The sequence below is a fragment of the Alosa sapidissima genome, chromosome 15, assembly GCF_018492685.1.
Source record: "Alosa sapidissima isolate fAloSap1 chromosome 15, fAloSap1.pri, whole genome shotgun sequence".
NCBI classification, from domain to species: domain Eukaryota; kingdom Metazoa; phylum Chordata; class Actinopteri; order Clupeiformes; family Clupeidae; genus Alosa; species Alosa sapidissima.
The window spans coordinates 19,654,168-19,672,060 of record NC_055971.1 but is presented as its reverse complement, the minus strand read 5'-3'; the positions used below and the strand labels follow the sequence as shown (position 1 = coordinate 19,672,060).

Below are 17,893 nucleotides of genomic sequence, written 5' to 3'. Positions count from 1 at the left end.
GCAGAATGTGAACTGTGTTGCTAGCGCTGCACCTGAATGTCTCAACATGTAATCAAAAGGGTGATTGGAATTTCCATATAAATGGAAGCTCTTAGGGGTAACACCCTCTCTTGTGTTCTGTGTCATTCCATTATTGGCGTTTCTTCATGAGCAGGGAGAGGGTATTGATTGGCCCCCAGAGACAGCAGAGGAGATTTGAATATGCTACTTATTTGTAGCACTGGGGGAGGAAGCAAGAGGCGGTGTGTGTGTGTGTGTGTGTGTGTGTGTGTGTGTGTGTGTGTGTGTGTGGTGTGGAGGAGGAGGAGGAGGACATCCTACTTCCTGTCTCGGCCATGATGTCGGTGTGCAGATGCACGGACAAATGAAGCTAGTGCGGCCAGCCTCATATCACCACTCATACCATTAAAAGGCACTGTGCTCAATTAAGAGACAATCGTTCTGCCAGAATGATAGGGGCACAGAGGAGAGGAAATAAAAAGGCATAATCAGCCTTCCTCGCTCAATCCCTTAACCTGCGCTGGGTAATCAGAACAAATGAGAGCTGACGCGGTGACGCTCTCTGAGCAGGGGAGCGAGTGCCTCTTTCTCTCGCCGAACGGCTCTCTTTTACTCGGATTTAGAAGGGAAAAAAGTGCCCCTTATTAAACCCACAGAGTGCCATTCTTCGGCATCGTTCACATAGAGATTTCTTAAGTGATCAATTAGCAGAGAGCCCTTCTCGAATAAGTTATGCATCGGTGATTGTGCGCCATTTATAGCGGATGAGATAGATGGGCCGCGACACGTTCGGATGATTGCACTAAAGTCGAAACAGAAGTGAGGAAGTCGGGAGACAGCTGTTGCCTCCATACAAACGCCAGTGATGAACCCAGCGATGTTTTCTTTTTTTGCTAACATGTGAGTGGGGACATATGGACTATTACTCCAGGGTAGATCTGTTGGTTACACAATACGCAATAATTACATTAAAAGGCACATTTCAGATCCACTCAGTGTTTCAATTGTGCATGTGTGCAAGTAGGCGGGAGTGTGCTGAAATGACCCTCTCGGAAACAAAAATCTGGAGAGCCACACTCTTATGAAGATGAACACATAATGGGACTAGATGGAGCATTTAGTTTTCAAATATCTCCTGTGGGGTTTCTTGGCTCTATAAATTGTTTACATTGACAAAATAGTATGTGAAGTAAGTTTTCCAACCAGCATTTACAACCATCCCCCCTACGTCATACAGTTCAGTGGTATGCCATGTATCCATGCTTTAAATCAAGTCAGACAAGCCATGTCTAACAGTCAGAATGGTCTGTGCCTCTTTCAATATATCCAAACTGCTGGGCTTTTGAGAGCAGAGTTCCTTATCGTTCTCCGGTAGATACGTTTCTATTCATTTTGCCTCTTTCCCTCAGCCCCCTTCAAGGTTCAGAGATGTCTCTTTATCTGTCTTTTCCATTATTTCTTTTCACCAACCTTCATCTCAGCAAAGTTTCCTGTCTGCTAAATAGTCATCACCACATGAGACAGTGGTAGAAAACACACCAAAGTCGACAACTTCCACAAGACTTATTCCCTATGAAATATACCTGTCATATGCAGCTGACAGGTAAACTATATAAAAGTTGAATGGATTCTTCTTTTGAATAATAATTTAGTGTGTAATTTTACATCAATTATTAACTGGTCTTTCATTTTTTAGCAAAATCTTTTTTTATCCTACTTTTCTCTCATTCTCTTACCTTTTCATGCCATGCAAATTAACCTCACAGGCTTTTCCCAAAGAAATTAAGAGTGTCAGTGGAGGTGGTGTGTGAGGAGTGAAGAATTAAAGGGTCCTTTTAATTAATTGTACAGTGAAATGGTGAAATTAATCTGAATTGGATGTGCTAGAATCAGATAGGTTAATCGCCGAATGCCACTTTAACCCCATCTGTGTGGTCCAAGCAAAGTTAAAACAAAGTTAATTTATCTTGTTCTTTGAAAAAATTAATACCCAGTAATGTGCATCACAAAATCTGGTGCTTTTGTAATCTGTAATTAAATAAACCTTCTGTAAATGGCTATTTTTATGTCACCTTGAGTGACTCTCACATGTTTGGACAGATCAAAAGCTTGTTAGATTAGCAAAAATTGTAATGCTTCTCAGTTGATGTCCCTTGAGGTCTCATAGGGCAATCAAGATGGCCAGGAAGTAGCTTAGCTTCACAAAAACACAACTCCCTGTCCCTTTTTCCATTATGAAGAAATCATCTTACAGCAGTTGCCTAACACGCAATAAGCACTAGGTACAGACATATGTTTGTTATTACATCTCCAGATGCTACAAATTGCAATTTTCTAAGCATCAAGATGCAGTCTGTGATTCCAATTCCATTAATTGCTCCTCACAGTCCTCTGTCCGTGCAATGATTGTGCTGAACAAAATCCAGTCACAAGAAATGAGGGGAAAAAAAACAATAATGGCTTGGACCAAGCCATAAACAATTCCAGCCAATCAACACTGTAGAGTATGGAAGGGATTCCATCATCAATTTCACATTCTCAAATAAACAACCTTCTGCGAAACCAAATCATGCACTGGGTCTTTAAACATAAATGTTACTGCATTCGAAATTTGGTTTTCTAGTAACTTTATAACCTATCTGATTTGTTTTGCAGCATTTTACATTGTTTGCTTGGCCAGAGAAATCTGAGCAATCAAAGACCTGTTATAAATTTACCCTGGACTCCGGGCTGTTGTTATTATGTTAATGCATTCAGTGGCCAGACTAGGAATTATACTGGTCCACTATTCTATGGGACCATAATCATTTAGAACAGGTGTTAGCAATAGACAAGTTAAAATTCACCTCACATAATTGGCTCTGTTATTACATTGTAAGTACACATTTATTAACATGTATAATGCAGAACAGCAGTGTCATTACAATATAGTGCACAGTTAATGGAATTATTCAGTTTAGTTTTTTGCTTAGACATGGGTCATACAAAAAGCAAAAGGTATACCTTGTTTAGTACAACTAAGCATTCAGAATCATGATTTTGAAAAACAGTAAAATCAAGATTTTATAAGGTCCTATACCATCATGGTTCTGATATCTCTGGATCACAGACATTTTCCTCTGTATGTGGTGAAAGCAGCCTCACTTTCAACAATTTCTCTAAAATATAGAGTAAAATGATAATAAGAAGCAAAACCATTTCATTTTCATATAACGATAAATGTTTATAGGATATTTCTAATTCTTGTAATGACCCATGTAGAGGTCTGTGAGCAAAGGAAGTGAAACTATTCCGTGTTAATTGTTAGCATTCAACGTTTTGATCTTTAGTGTTAGTGTTTGCCCAATTCCTTTTTACCAAATTCCTTTTCATTTTCTTAAGATGTTGAGTAAGTGTTCTGGCCTTCCTTTCTTCTTACCCTCCTGTATTTCTTGTCTCTGATTTGTAATTTTTTAATTGGCATTCTTGCAAAGCCTAGAAAACCTCATTACACTGAGATAGTAGACCTGACACCAGAAGTGTCATGCACTTGGGTTGCAGGCAGCTAAAGGACTGCAAGCAATGGAAGTGATATTGATGGATAGATGTCATGAGAGCCGTAAGAAAAACTGATCATTTGACATGGCTGCCTTGATCATGCTTAAGCTTCTCTTATATCAATTACTGGATTTATGATCATAAACTCACTAAGAAATATTGTAGATGAATTAATAACAGAAAGGCAGTGGAATTACTTAGAGTAAGTTTGTGTTTTGTTTGTGTTTACAAAACAGTCAAAATTTGACATGAGATTGGTTTACAAGCATCATTCAGCCTGTTACCATCCTCAACACACACATTTATTTCTATATGAACAACAACAAAGTAATGCAACAGGCTTATTGTTATTGATTTCTTAGTGTTAACTAAGCAGCAATACAAGCAGTATTGATGCACTGTCTTACCAGTGGCTCCAGAGCACCCTATCTGCATATTCCCTCTTTCTGCCTGCCTGACTGTTCCCACCCACACTGAAGAGGTAAGCATTCTTCTGACACGCTCAAGCCAGAGATATGAAGAATTATCCACTCACAATTCAGAGCTATTTTAAGACGCACGGATGAGTGTTGAGTCCCTGCGCCGTTTCGGGGGCCTGTTGGAGATTAATGACTTCAGACAGGTCGGGAGAAATGAGAGAAACAATCCTGATTGTGTCAGAAAGGATATTACATTGACACATCCCAGAGCTGACAGTTAATATGTTCTGCTTTAGAGGTGAGTGCCAAGGCGTCATGCGCAACCTCTCTGCCCTGATCTGACCATCTCATCATCATGCAGGCGAGGAGCAGGAGCAGGAGGAGGAGGAGGAGGCCATTGTTTCCACCCACCTTTTCATCTCACATTTTGGGAGTACTGCATGTCACAGACGTATGACAAAGAGGATTTACACACAATTAGTTGATTTGCATGAAAGCGCATTTGGAAGGGAAGGAGAAATACAGTGTTGAAGGTTGTGGTTTGCAGCAACGGTGTGCTAACATTTATTGACACAGCTCTGACTCTGAGCCAGTGGAATGAACAGTGTGGAGCAGTTTTAATCCACAGAGCCTTCAACTCTGACCAGACATAATGACACAATCAGTGACAAATTAATACATGGCCTCCTCCACATAGATCCTTCACGTAGCATAGTATATACATAAATGTTCCTCCTTTGAAATCAAAAAGAACAGTGAAATATGAGTGCTTAATTACTGCTATTAGCAATCGTGCTGTCAATAGCATGTTCTTTGACAAGCACAGTTATTATTACCCGGTCATTACCGCAGCTCAAAATACCACATTGTCATCTTCATTGAGCTATGGAGGTGACTGTAATGTAGAAGCTGAAGGTGAACTGTGAGCTGCAGGTCGCCGGGGCAACCTCAACTTCCCTCCTGAATAGCTCAAAACTTTGAACTGTAAGACAAGAAAGACAAGGGGCTAATGTTAAAATGTCAGTGTTATATATTTCTCCCAGCCCTATTTGACAATAGACTGCTAATGCACATTCTACAAGATCTCAAAAGTCATGTCCACTTCAAATTTCAAATGGCATGAGAAAAAAACAATGTGAGAAATAGATGTTTTGAATTTTGCTATCGTGTGGAACTCAACGAAGCATGTTTTTTTAGCCTTGGGGACAGTAATCGTAATGGGGCTTCGAGTGAGGCATATGAATGTTGTCAAGCTAAATTGAAGCCAATATGTGTGTTTGGCCCTGCTTGTACACCGCAGCTTGTTGAAAGTCAAGGAGGAAATCTTGTTTTGACTTATTTATTTATTTTTCAACCGTTTTCCACTCAGTTACGGCATCACTTGGTGTCTGTGTGTGTATGTGTGTGTGTGTGTGTGTATGAGTGTGTGTGTGTGTGTGTGTGGAGTATCTCCCCTGGCTCGGTGGTAGGCCTCAGCGAGAGCTCTGTTGGCTTGGCCAATTTGTTCTGCTGGGTGAGTTCGTTCTGACGTGGCGGGAGTGGCGGTTAGCATCCTCCCCGAGTCGTCCCGGCAGCGGAGCCGGCGGATTCTGTTGAGCGCTTCCAGATGGCGCTCACCAGAGCTCAACTCAACCAGCACTCTTCCCCCAATACCTCCCCCCACACCCCCACCAAAAAAAAAAAAAAAAAAATTGAGCACGGCAGAAATAAAAGACAGAAAAAAGAAGAAGATTGATTTCCTTTGTGGTGTATGACAAACCATGCACCAGAGCACAGCTCTTGAGATTTACAGAGGGGGCTCGAAAAACAACCTCTCACTATTTTTTTTCTTCTTCTTCTCCTTCTCCTCTCCGGATCAATCAGCTCGTACAGCAACAGACAGTGGCGGAGCAGGGTTTTTATTTGTTGGTGAAGTCTCCTGGGCATCTCATTTGAGAAAGCAACATTTCAAATGTGGCCCCAATGAGCTCCTTAGGAGCAATGGAGTCTGTGCTTTGCCCTAGAACCCCAGTCCTCATGCCTGGATTTGCCCTAGAACCCCAGTTCTCATGCCTGGATGAAACTTAACGCTGGCCTACTAACTTGTCCTCTCTTTCTCCCTCTCTCTCTCCCTCTCTCTCTCTCTCTCTGTCTCCCCAGACACTTCTCCGAGATGGCCGACGAGAGAGCACTATCAGCACACTGTACATCTCACCCTCCAACATCGAATCAGGACAACAGATAATCTGCCGGGCCTCAAATAAGGCTGTTCCCAATGGCAAGGAGACCAGCGTCACCATCGACATCCAACGTGAGTACACACCCCGCCCAGCTTTCAGCTCTTTGCATTTCTCCATGCAAGTCCAAACAGTGTTAGTCTCTTATTCTATTATGTATCAATGGAGCGATTATGCCAGCCAGGCTGACTGATGAAGTAGGCTGTTCTTTATCCCTCTCTGCCTCGATGACAACTCAAGGAAGTTAATGAAATTGATATACATGACATGATGGTTTGTACTTTTGCGCTATAAACTTTTTAATTTCTATTCAGCCGATTTGCGGTGTAGAATTTCTCCCCCCTTTTATAGTGCACTGATTCATTTATAAGGTCTGTTAGCTTTTCTAATTAAGTTGCCTATTATTTTAGATAGAGTGGGGCATGGGGATGGCTTTGGCTTTCTCCCTTGCAGTGAAATATCACTGGTCACATTTCTCTGCAACAAATGGGATTCGTTTTTTCTTTTTTTTTTGTCTTTTGCGAGAGTGCTTCTCTACGGAATCTTGCGTTTGTCTCGGCTCGCTCTCCCCTCTTCGTCTCCATCAGTCTTCTCTACGAGACCGTGCACAATTCCCTCCTCAAACACACGCCGAGGGAACCTTTCAAGCAAAACGTTTTCATCCGGCGGAATGGCGGAGAATCTTTTTTTGATCGAGAACTATTCGACATAAGCGAGAGATTCTGAACAAAAAGGCTTTACATCACTCACAGTCCCCCCTTCAACACCATTAACTATGACTAATAAAGCAGAAAATGCTATTTAGGGATCTATGGCTGTTGACGGCTCCATTCTTTTTATTATGTGCTCCACAAGAGGCACTTTTCGGCACAATGGTAGAGCGAGAGCAAGAGCGAAAGCAGGAGGCGAGGGCGTTAAAATGATTAACGGCTGTTTGGTGTTTTGTTTTTCCCTAACCCGCAACCCCTTCCCAAGTTTTCCGCGGCTAATCTTTCTGTTTTTTTTTTTTTTATGCCAAGCTCCGTGGCAATGTCGTTCGGTTGCGGCATGGGGGTTTTCCAGAGAGATGGAAGTGTGTTGTCACAGTAATATAAAAGACGCCTCTGTGATGGCCCGTGATCCAGTTCCTGCCGCGAATTGCGCCATGTCTCACCGACGCCACGAGTGGGTTTGGCGCCGGTGACACAAGGTGATAACTGAGTGGGCGCGAGCAGCGTGATGAATGCTCTCAGACGACTTGGCAGTCCTACCTTCAGGCTGACGGAGGGAGAATAAAAATAAATAGAAGAAAAAAAAGAGAATGGGAAAGAAAGACACAGAGAGAGAGAGAGAGAAAGAGAGAGAGAGAGAGAAATGCTCCACACATCAAAATGGTCAAACAAGCAGTAAGACTTTAGCATTCTGTCATACATGTTAAAGCCTCTTTTTCGTCCATCTCTCTCTCTCTCTCTCTCTCTCTCTCTCTCTTTCCCCCCTCCCTCCCTCGTTCCATCCCTCCCTCCCTGCTGCTCGGCGGGCCCCGGCCCTGAGGACACTGTTGAGCCAGCACTCACCGAGCTTCTTCAAACTCGCACAGACATCCGCCCTCTAATTAAGCCGCGCGAGAAATCAAACGGACTGTAATTGAACTTTGATTCATTCATGTCGGCGATGAATTCGCCAGGTCTCGTCACTCCTTAATTTGATTATAGGATTCCTGCCTCAGCTTCCCGCTCACAGGAAGTGCTTAAAATATGCCGGGAGGGCGCATATTGTTGGAGGTTTTCAAAAGCTCCGGTTGAATAGATGTCTCTACGAGGATTGTTGTGCAAAGCAGCAGGTGAGAGCAAGGCTGAGTGAGGCCTAAGAAAAGAAGTATGACAGTCGAAGCAACAAAACAGGCTTTCAATCCCCTCTAAATAGCCTTACTCTGCACAGATCCTTTGAAGAGAGAAGAGTATGTGTGTGGTGTGTATATGTGTAGTGTGATATGTCTCTGTGTGTGTGTGTATGTGTGTGTGTGTGTGTGTGTGTGTGATGGGGACGGTTGCTAAGGCTTTAAAACAGAGTGTTGAAAAGTCTGTCGGGCCTAAAGGCTAGTCCCAAAGACTTTCACCCCATCTCGTGCGCAAGTGTACAAACAGCTGTTCCATAAATAAGTGATGGAGGGGACTAGCAAGGTGCAGCGACCCATGCAAGCACCTCCCGCGGCAGGGCTTTGACGGCTCCGCGGGCTCCCATCCCCAGGCTCCTCTGGCCCACAGTCTCAGAACCATTCATATTGATGAGGGACAGCTGTCAGCTCGCACAGGAGAGACAACAGCTGGGGGAACGCAGTGGGTGTCTGACTCACAGCTGTAGAGGAGAAGGGCTAGTCTGGAGAAGGCCCTGGGCGTGTACGCACATACCGGGCGTGCTGCTCACGTTCGGCTTGTTCTGTTGGCTGCATACACACACACACACACACACACACACACACACAGTCCCTAACACATACTCATACATTCTTTCTTTCCAAGTCATTCACTCATAATACACACACACACACACACACACACACACACACACACACACACACACACACACACACACACACACACACATATATACACTCTCACTTACCAACACAAACTCATACATTCTCTCTTTCCAAGTCACTCACTCACTCTCACACACACACACACTCAGCGGCAGCCCTCTTTGAAGTGAACATAATTAAGCATTTAACAAGAAGAATTTGGGCCAGCTCAATCACAGGGAAGAGAAACACCCAAATTTGGTGACACAGAGAGAGAATGATTTGCGCTGAATTTCTCCCTGACTCTTTACAGATGACACTGTCTTTTTTCCCACTCACACACAGAAAGCCATGGGATGTATTACAACACTGCAGATGATGAACTGTTATGCTCTCTTACTGCTGCCGTAATTAAATTCAATTCAATTCAGTATGTGAACGGTGTTGAGAGTGCATTTAAAACACCACAAAAGCCCCAGCCCAGTCTGTAGCTGAATAAATCAGGAGTTAAATTGACTGAATGATCTTTGTAGGTATGACCGAGCATCACAAATCTTTTCTGTTACTGCGATATTCCTGACTAGACATAATTACACGAGCCATCGCTCTGTCTGCGTCTTTCAAACGTCTGTTGTGTTTATGGCACAAGTGTTCTTTTGCCCCTGACACCAAGGGCCATCCATAAATGGAGGACACAGGGGCAAATCAATGAAGGGTCCCAGCTGAATAGCCGCCGTTAGCTTAGCTAAGTTTTCTGTCTTTATTTTTTTTTTTTTGTGGTGTGCTCCTGAGGTTAGAATGCGGATTCTATGAAGACGAGATGGAGACGGAGGTAAAATGGAGAGGAGCCATGGGTCCTGTCCTAGTTTATGGCCGTTCCCTCTCTCTCTCTCTCTCCCTCTCTCTTTCTCTGCCTGCCTGTTTAGGAAGTCTCCCCGGAGTGTTCAATATTAGGCTGAGCTTTGATTTATTTATGCAGCTGAATGGGAGGCACTTACACAGGGACAGCGGGACGAGCAGTGGACTGATAGCGATCTGCTGTCACACACACACAGCAGAGTGATATCTACTACCAGGGGATGAGGAGGCAGATATGAGTTTGTGGGTGTATGTGTGTCTAAGAGCGTGTGTTGATGTGTCACAATATGTGTGTGTGTGTGTATGTGTGTGTGTGTGTGTGTCCATGTGTGTGGGCCTTCGGGTGAATGTGCGTGGGTGGGTGTGCATGTCTATCTATAAGAGCTTTTGTAATTGTGTGTGTGTGTGTGTGTGTGTGTCACAAGGACGGAAGCCGCCAGGCACATCTGGTGTATTTGTACTTGTCCTCTTGTGCCTTTCTGCATAAAACCTCTTTAAAAGATTGTCACTCCTCATTTAAAGTTGACTAATTGAGTGCTTGGTCTAATACGATAATGTCAGTGGCAACAAAAGTAATTAAAGACCTTTTGGATTGTGCTCCCAACTTGGGTAATTCCCATTCTGTGCACTTTTTAGCTGAGAGGCCATTTTCTCACAGATTAAGTGCCCACCCTAAAATTAGAGCAATTAATACATTAAACTGGACACCGCTTTTCAGTTTAAACCTGTCAGATTCAATGCATTTCACAGCACTATTTCCCCCCTGTCATTATTGTAATGCGTTTGCATTAGAATCACCTCAGCATTTTTTGCGCGAACATAAGTCCTTACAGTATTATCTGACTGAGGGGTTAAGCGAATTAGCATCTAAATATGCCACTTACAGTGTTTCCAAATTAGGTTGTGCATATGAAACAGGGAGGTGAGTCCAGGCCACACACCCCAGGTCGGCTCTAGACATGCAAATGCAAGTCGGCAGTAATTATTTTGTGTTATCGAATAATTCTGGTACTATAATAGTACGGTGCATCATGCCACTGTGTACCACAGACACAGACAGGGTTTTTTTCCCCTTAGTCTGACACTAATGAATAACCATTCCCATTCTTTGTGGTTGTTCCCTGTGGCCATTGCCAAGCAGTCCCTGGCTACTGTTTTTCTCTTGGTTAGAGGAGAAAAGTAAGCAATAACAGAAGCCAAGAAAACTAGACTATAGCTCTTGTCTTTCATCTGCAATAAAATTAGTACTGTAAATAACAATAATAAGACAAACATCATTTTGGTGTTATGTTTCTGTAACTGTTCTCAAACACAAAGTCACTTTGAAATAACTTAATCCTTATGAAACAACAAACAACTTGACAAGACAAATACTGATAAGTAGATGCCAGATAATTAATTGGAGATTAGAGTTCTGGGCAGTGGGAAGTAACAGTGGTTTGTTAAAACACCACACCAGAGACAGAAGCACAGTGAAGATTTAAAAAGTGTGCTGTGTGCAAGGTTAGACATTGTAACTGTGTTTGAAGTCATGGTGTGAACCATTATCCTTCGTCTCTCATTTCGAAACTGGAAACCACTAGTAAAACAGAACCGCATGACCTACAGTAGTTGGCTATGGCTTGAGAGGCTTATTAAGATTCTGTGCTGAGGAAAGTATGGTGGCCTTTGAAGGTCAGAAAGGATTTCATTTTGATGTCTGGGTGACACTGAGAGACAGTGTAGTTTTAAAGAGGGTAGGGAATGTGTGGGTGAATATATTTGTCTGGATGACAGATCTGTCTGCAGAGGTTTGGATGTATTTTCACCTCAACAGAAATGTAGATCAATACAACAATATCTTTTTACGATCCACTATGTAATAGTCACTAAAAAGATCAGGTACTATTAAATAAATATAAAGTAGAATTTTATCATTAGCCATTGTTCTTAACTGCAACCTCAGGTCTTAGGAAACCCGAGCCCTTCCTCCAAATCTGAGACTGTTAGATCTCTTTGTGTTCCTAATTTTGAACAGATGGTTCGGTGATTGTTTATGATGGCCCATCAAAATAAAGTTAGAATGCTTGCCTTGAGCGCCCAGTCTTGCCTGGTTGTGTAATGTATTCAGGCACAAGACCATGGATGATGATAGGACACTCTCCATAGCCCAAGCCAGTGATCACAAGCAGTATCTGAATGTGTGCAATTCAAATCAGCTAGCAGAGCAAAGTGAAGGTGCCATTTGCTGAAACTAATTAATGCAAGCTATGCAGATGTGTACTGTAGATGAGGCAGGTGCTCTCTCTCTCTCTCTCTCTCTCTTCCTCTCTCTTCTCTCACTCCTCCTCAATGCACAAGCCTCTTTTTGCCAAGCGGTTAAGGCTCTCTTGCTTTGATGTAGTCTCATAATATATTGTGTGCGTGTGTATGCATGTGTGTGTGTGTGTCTGTGTGTATGTTTGTTACACTTTGTGAACAGCTACAGTCTCAGCTCAACAGAAACGAAGGTCACAAAAACACACACACACTTACACACACACACACACTGAAACACACACACTCATATATTTTCAACATTCTTTCAGCAAAGCGGAATTTTTAATTAATGCCGCTCCTTACTCCACTCTGTATTGAATAATCAGCTCAAGCAAGAATCTGTATCTGTGTCACAGCCTGAATATTGCGATCACATATGCGAATAAGGAGCGATACATTATGAATATAACCCTCAGCCCAAGTGTTAAGCTCTTAAATCAAGATGGCACGGCAACCCAAATATTGAAGTCAGCCCATGTACTTTGCTGTCAAACGCTTTTGAGTTGTGACAAACAGATCTCATAAACGGGGGGGGCGGATGTGTGTGTGTGTGTATGGAGGGGGGGGGGGCGTTCTCATTGTGAATGTATGAGCGCCATGCATGCCCAGGGGGCCTGTCTGCTAATCAAATGTGGGTCCTCCAGAACCTCCTCCGCCTCTGGAGGGTGCCGCGTGCCGCATGCCTGTGTCTGCTCCCAGCAGCTGTACAGTTGGGGTCGATCAGCAATGTGTGTGTGTGTATGCTCACACCCACGGGGATTAGCCATGGATGCCTCCCGGAACACACACACACACACACACTGTAATAAATGATAAATAAAAAAGTAAATAAGTAAGCAAATAAATAAAAAACTAAGTAAATAAGTAGATAAATAAATAAATAGGGATACAGACATCAAACCTGGAGGCATCGTCTCCCTGTGAACAGCTGGCAACAATGACCCAGAGAGATTGGAAATTGAGCTTTAAGAAAGAGGAAGAAAGCAATTATGTTGGCAATGCCGCAGCAACTTCGGAGCAACTTGGCCGATTGTTCAAAAACGCCATCTGGTTCTCTCTTTGAACTCCCGATCAAAAGCTGTCAGCGCACCACTGTCTTTTTCTTTCGCTATTTTATCCGTCCGCCACCACCACCTCCGCCACCACCTCCACCACCACCTCTGCTCTCACACCTTGTCCTGTCGTTGCTGTTGTCACACCAAACTCTCTGTTTCAAGCTTTACCCATCCCCAACCCCACTGCGCCTTTTCCCTCTTTCTCTAGATAAATGTGAGGAATTAGCAGCCTTGCATATTGATAATCTGTCACGAGGCCTCAAATGGAGCCTCCAGACTCATGCATTTATGCATCAAAGTGACAAACAGACTCCTTTATTAAGTGGCTGTCTATCACAGAGGCATAGGTCACCAACACAACTGCATGTCGTCTCTGAATCCAGTCACAGAGTCTCTCTCTCTCTCTCTCTCGTTCCCTCTCTCACTCTTGGGGATGAAGGCTGGGTACTGGACAGCCATCATCCCTCTCTTCTCTCACTTGGGCCTTCAGGGACCACCCATTCATTTTTAAGAGCCAAGAAGTCATCCATTTCATTACTCAAGACAAAAAAAAAAAAGTGAAAGTGGTGGCACGGTGCCACAGCTTTTCCTGAGAGAGACCCCCGCTCGAGACGCTTCACTGGGAGAGGGTCACTGCTTAAAAGACTGGCAGAGACTTGAAAGTATCCCCAGGCCTCATCAGTTATACAAAAGCGACGTTAACGAGGGGCGCAGCCCGGAGAATCAGTGCGGCGGAAGTTTCCTCTTTTTCTTTTCGTACCGCATTCACTCAACGCTTAACATCAAGGTGCCCCACTGAGCACAAGGTGTGTGTGCTGTGTGTGGTGTGTGTGGTGTGTGTGGTGTGTGTGCTCTGTAGCGCACAGGGGTTTTATTTCTTCCGCTACATGAACAACGCACACTGGCACAGGTTGCCACCGGTGCTGCCCACCTTTCTGCCCGCCCAATTAACCAGCGCTGCTACTACACACCTACCTGGCTGGTAGGTGCCTGGCGCAAGCCCCATGCTCCCTCTCTAGGGCCGACGGAGGTGTGTGTGTGTGTGTGTGTGTGTGTGTGTGTGTGTGTGTGTGTGTGTGTGTGTGTGTGTGTGTGTCTGGGGGTAGGAGAGAGAGAGAGAGAGAGAGAGAGAGAGAGAGAGAGAGAGAGAGAGAGAGAGAGAGAGAGAGAGAGAGAGAGAGAGAGCTGGCACAGGTGTGGTTGTGAGTGGGGGACAGAGGGAGGGGTGGGGTGGTTGGGGGTAGTGAGGGGGTGTCTGGCCCCAGGGAGGGGCTCAGTGCCGGGGCAGACATGCTGAGAGGAGCAGATGAGAGGGAGGGATGGCACCTGGACCACCCTCCTTCTGGGGCCCAGTGGCAGCTGAGCTCACCCAGTCCAGCTGTGTGCCTGCAAGGCACATACTTTGAGCAAAGAGAAAGTGCATGCACACTTGCGTAAACACACTCACACACACACACAAAGACACACACACACACATACACACACACACACACACACACAGACACACACACTCACACACACACACACACACACACACACACACACACAAACAGACACTCAGATACACCTACCTCCATATTTTGCTCTCTTCCCCCCGATAGCACTGTCCTCAGGGGGATGTCTGCGCGCCACAGCAGGCTGTGCCCGCTCTGTCTGCCAGTGGCTGTGTCCAGTAGCCCTGCTGCCAGCCAGCCTACATGGGGCCAGTTGAGATTGCATTAGTGTAATTGGACACAAAGCACATGGATACAGGAGCTCTTCCAAACGTATGGAAAGCACCTGGAAAATGGAAAAACTGGCTGGCTCCTGATATCCCATCTCTCTCTCTCTCTATCTCTCTCTCTCTCTCTCCCTTTCTCTATCCCTCTTCTCCCTTTCTCTTCCCCTCTTTTCCTCTTGATATATCCACGGCCAACACAGACACACTTATACCCCCCTGCCAACCATGCACTTCCAATATTCATTCCCAGTACAAATACAAAGACACTTTTCAAGCCTGATAACTAAAGTAATTCTCACAGATGTCATGTCATGTCATGTTTGTGACTGACAGTCAGATTATGTTTTCTTCTTACTAGCAATTACAGTATGATAGATATTGTCTTGTTTGTATTGTCAATGTATTGGTAACACTATATAATAATGGTACACTATGACGCATTACCTAGGCATTAACAAACAACTGACTTAATTTTCTATGTAGCATTGTTCCCTCATGCATACACACTTGTTCAGAAACAAAACTTTAATGTTTTCGGAATTCATGATATGTTTATCATTGATGAATTAATTCATTCATCATCATTAGTTAAGCAATATTTCAATAGGAATTTTACTCTATCCTTTTTTCAAAGTTACTCACAGTGTCTAACTAATCTAAACCACTGAATACTTCTAAATAACTGGTTTGTAATCAACGTTGTACTTCATTTAGAAATGGAGAAGCATTTGGAAAGTATAAAAATATAATTACAAAACATTATGACTTTATTAATGAGGAGCAAAACAGTTTAACTTTGCTTCTGAATGACTTCAAGGCAGTGCTGCGACCGTCGACTCCAAGGCACCTAACCCTAACCTTAACCTTAACCCTAACCCTAACCCAGTGCTTTCCATGCAGCGCTGCCTGGAAGACGACGTTGGGGGCTTAAAACACCAAACACTGTAAAATATTTGGAGCTGGAGCTATACAGCGGTAATGAAGAGATCCATTTGTACATTGGTATCCACCATTAAATTCACGTTTTTGCAGTGAGTCATTCACTGAGGAAAGGTGCACACATGTAGACAGTTATGCAGTGCAGGGTGGATAATGACAACGTTGAACATGACAGCAACAAGTGGTGCAAAGCACCCATTGTGATTTTCACTTGTTTAAGTGGCACAATGTGTGTGCCTTTGTGTGTAGAAAACAAACAGCATTACAGAAACCGAAAGGGATATTTAGCAGTAATGACACACATCCTGTTTCACAAATAAACTGTTTACTCACTTTGCATGTCTGTGATTCGAAGCTTTGTTTGAAATTGTGGTCATTTGAGTGGTTGTTTTTTCTTGTCTGTGTAAATGAATGTTCTCAAAGCAAAAATGCTGTGGCAATTAATCTCCATTTTCAAACAAGCTATTAATGGAATGTTTTTTTGTTGTTTTTCTGATATTTTTTCCTGCCTCCCTTTAATGTCAACTGTAGACAGCAAAATTAATTAGTTATACTGTTATTTAAAACACCTGTAATTTTGTTTTCTTTGATCACAAAGCCCGTCTCCTATGCCTCATAAGTTGCAGCCCGTGAACGGCAAATGAGTTTTCAAATGATTAAGAGTGTGGGCAGGCTCTTGACTGTATTCTCTCTCTCTCTCTCTCTCTCTCTCTCTCTCTCTCTCTCTCTCTATTCTGTGCACAGATTTGCCGTTGGTCAACCTGTCGGTGGAGCCACAGCCAGTGTTAGAGGGCAACCTTGTCAGATTCCACTGCTCCGCCAAGGCCAATCCCCCAGTAACTCACTACAGGTGAGCAACTGTGTCCTGTCTGTCTGTGTTATTCTCTCCATGCTGTGAACACTTTTTACAGTGTTCTCTGTAGGGTTTACAGCATCCTGGGACTTTTAATAATGGAGTGGTGTACACTGAGGTGTAAACCGCAGAAAATTTTGGGTTTGATATATTATGTAGATGCTGTAGACATGTTTCTCATTGTGTAATTTACATGTGTCAGTTTAGCCATACTGTACATATTCCCCTAGAAACAGCTTGAGACAAAAATTACATGAAGCATTGTGTAACCATCCACCGTAATTGACGTCCCAAGCTCTGAACAGTGGTCTCATCATAAGTCAGGTAAACGTACTGTGTCAGAAACATGTAAACCTAAAACCTACTTTTACTTCTATTTAAGCTCACTGTTTCTAGGAGAAAACTCAGGAGGTAATAAAGAGATATCTTACATGTCTGCTTTTACTGGGATAGTACAGTATAGTGAATCCTATAGAAACTGTATTGTAATCCGTCATTTATCAGTGTGCACTACACTTCACCATGGCAGTTTACAGAGCTTCTGTTACACTAGTTAAACTCAACTCATGCCTTGAAATGTCATAGGGGATTCAGGGCTACTCATTTATTATTAGTTGACACATTTTTTCACCTTTTTGGTTATGAGGAGTCAAGTCAAGTCAACTTTATATAGCGCATTTCATACACAGAGGTCATTCAATGTGCTTTACATTAACAAAATCAAACAGGAATAGTTGATAAAAGCATAGAAGGGCAATAGTCCAAGAATAGTTTAAAAAGTAACAAATGTAAAAAATAAGTGATCAGTTAGTAAAAAGCATCTGAGAAAAGTTTGGTCTTAAGTCTAGATTTGAAACTGGCTACAGTTGGGGCAACTTTGATCTCATCTGAAAGTTGGTTCCAGAGCTGAATTGCATAGCAACTAAACGCTGCTTCACCATGTTTAGTTCTAACAGTAGGTTTTACTAACACGTATTTCTCCTGAGACCTGAGAGGCCTTGAAGGTGTGTACTGCTGAAGCATGTCTGCTAGGTAATTTGGTCCCATAGTGATTTATAAACACAGGTGAAGTCTCGGGCTAACACAGCCTGCCTGTTTGCAGGGGATCTGCTGATGGTATTGGGCTGTTAAAAAGCTGCCTGGTTATTGGCATTGGTCTCTGCATACTTGCAGGGAGTGACATGGTGTGGAGATGGTGATGGGTATTCAGGGGAGTTGGGGTGGGGTGTTGCTTCCACATGTTCACAGTCTCCATTTGACTGCTTAGGTAGTTCACTTTCCACAGTAATTCCAGCAGTGTCCATGTTGTTATCAACATGCGTCAGCCAAATGTAATGTAATGTAATCAGACACTGGTGTGTCAGCATAACTCTTCTTTTCTGATGGCGTCTCCACAGCCTTGGTAGGTGATATAGATTTCTGCAGCATTCCAACATAATCTCCTCATGCTCATTTGTTCAAGTGGAGGAGCTCAACATAAAAGTCTTCAAGATGATTTCTA

At 43.4% G+C, this 17,893-nt stretch overlaps 1 protein-coding gene across 4 annotated transcripts in view; it reads left to right on the top strand.

The window, feature by feature from the left end:
* The window catches only part of kirrel3b (kirre like nephrin family adhesion molecule 3b), a 186,262-nt gene that overhangs the window by 146,487 nt on the left and 21,882 nt on the right, over positions 1-17,893 (top strand). For all 4 annotated transcript variants that reach the window (XM_042064695.1, XM_042064693.1, XM_042064694.1 and 1 more), the window contains exons 5-6: positions 6,096-6,246; positions 16,284-16,389. In XM_042064695.1, the coding sequence (XP_041920629.1) occupies positions 6,096-6,246; positions 16,284-16,389 (257 nt within the window). The remainder of the gene's footprint in view (positions 1-6,095; positions 6,247-16,283; positions 16,390-17,893) is intronic.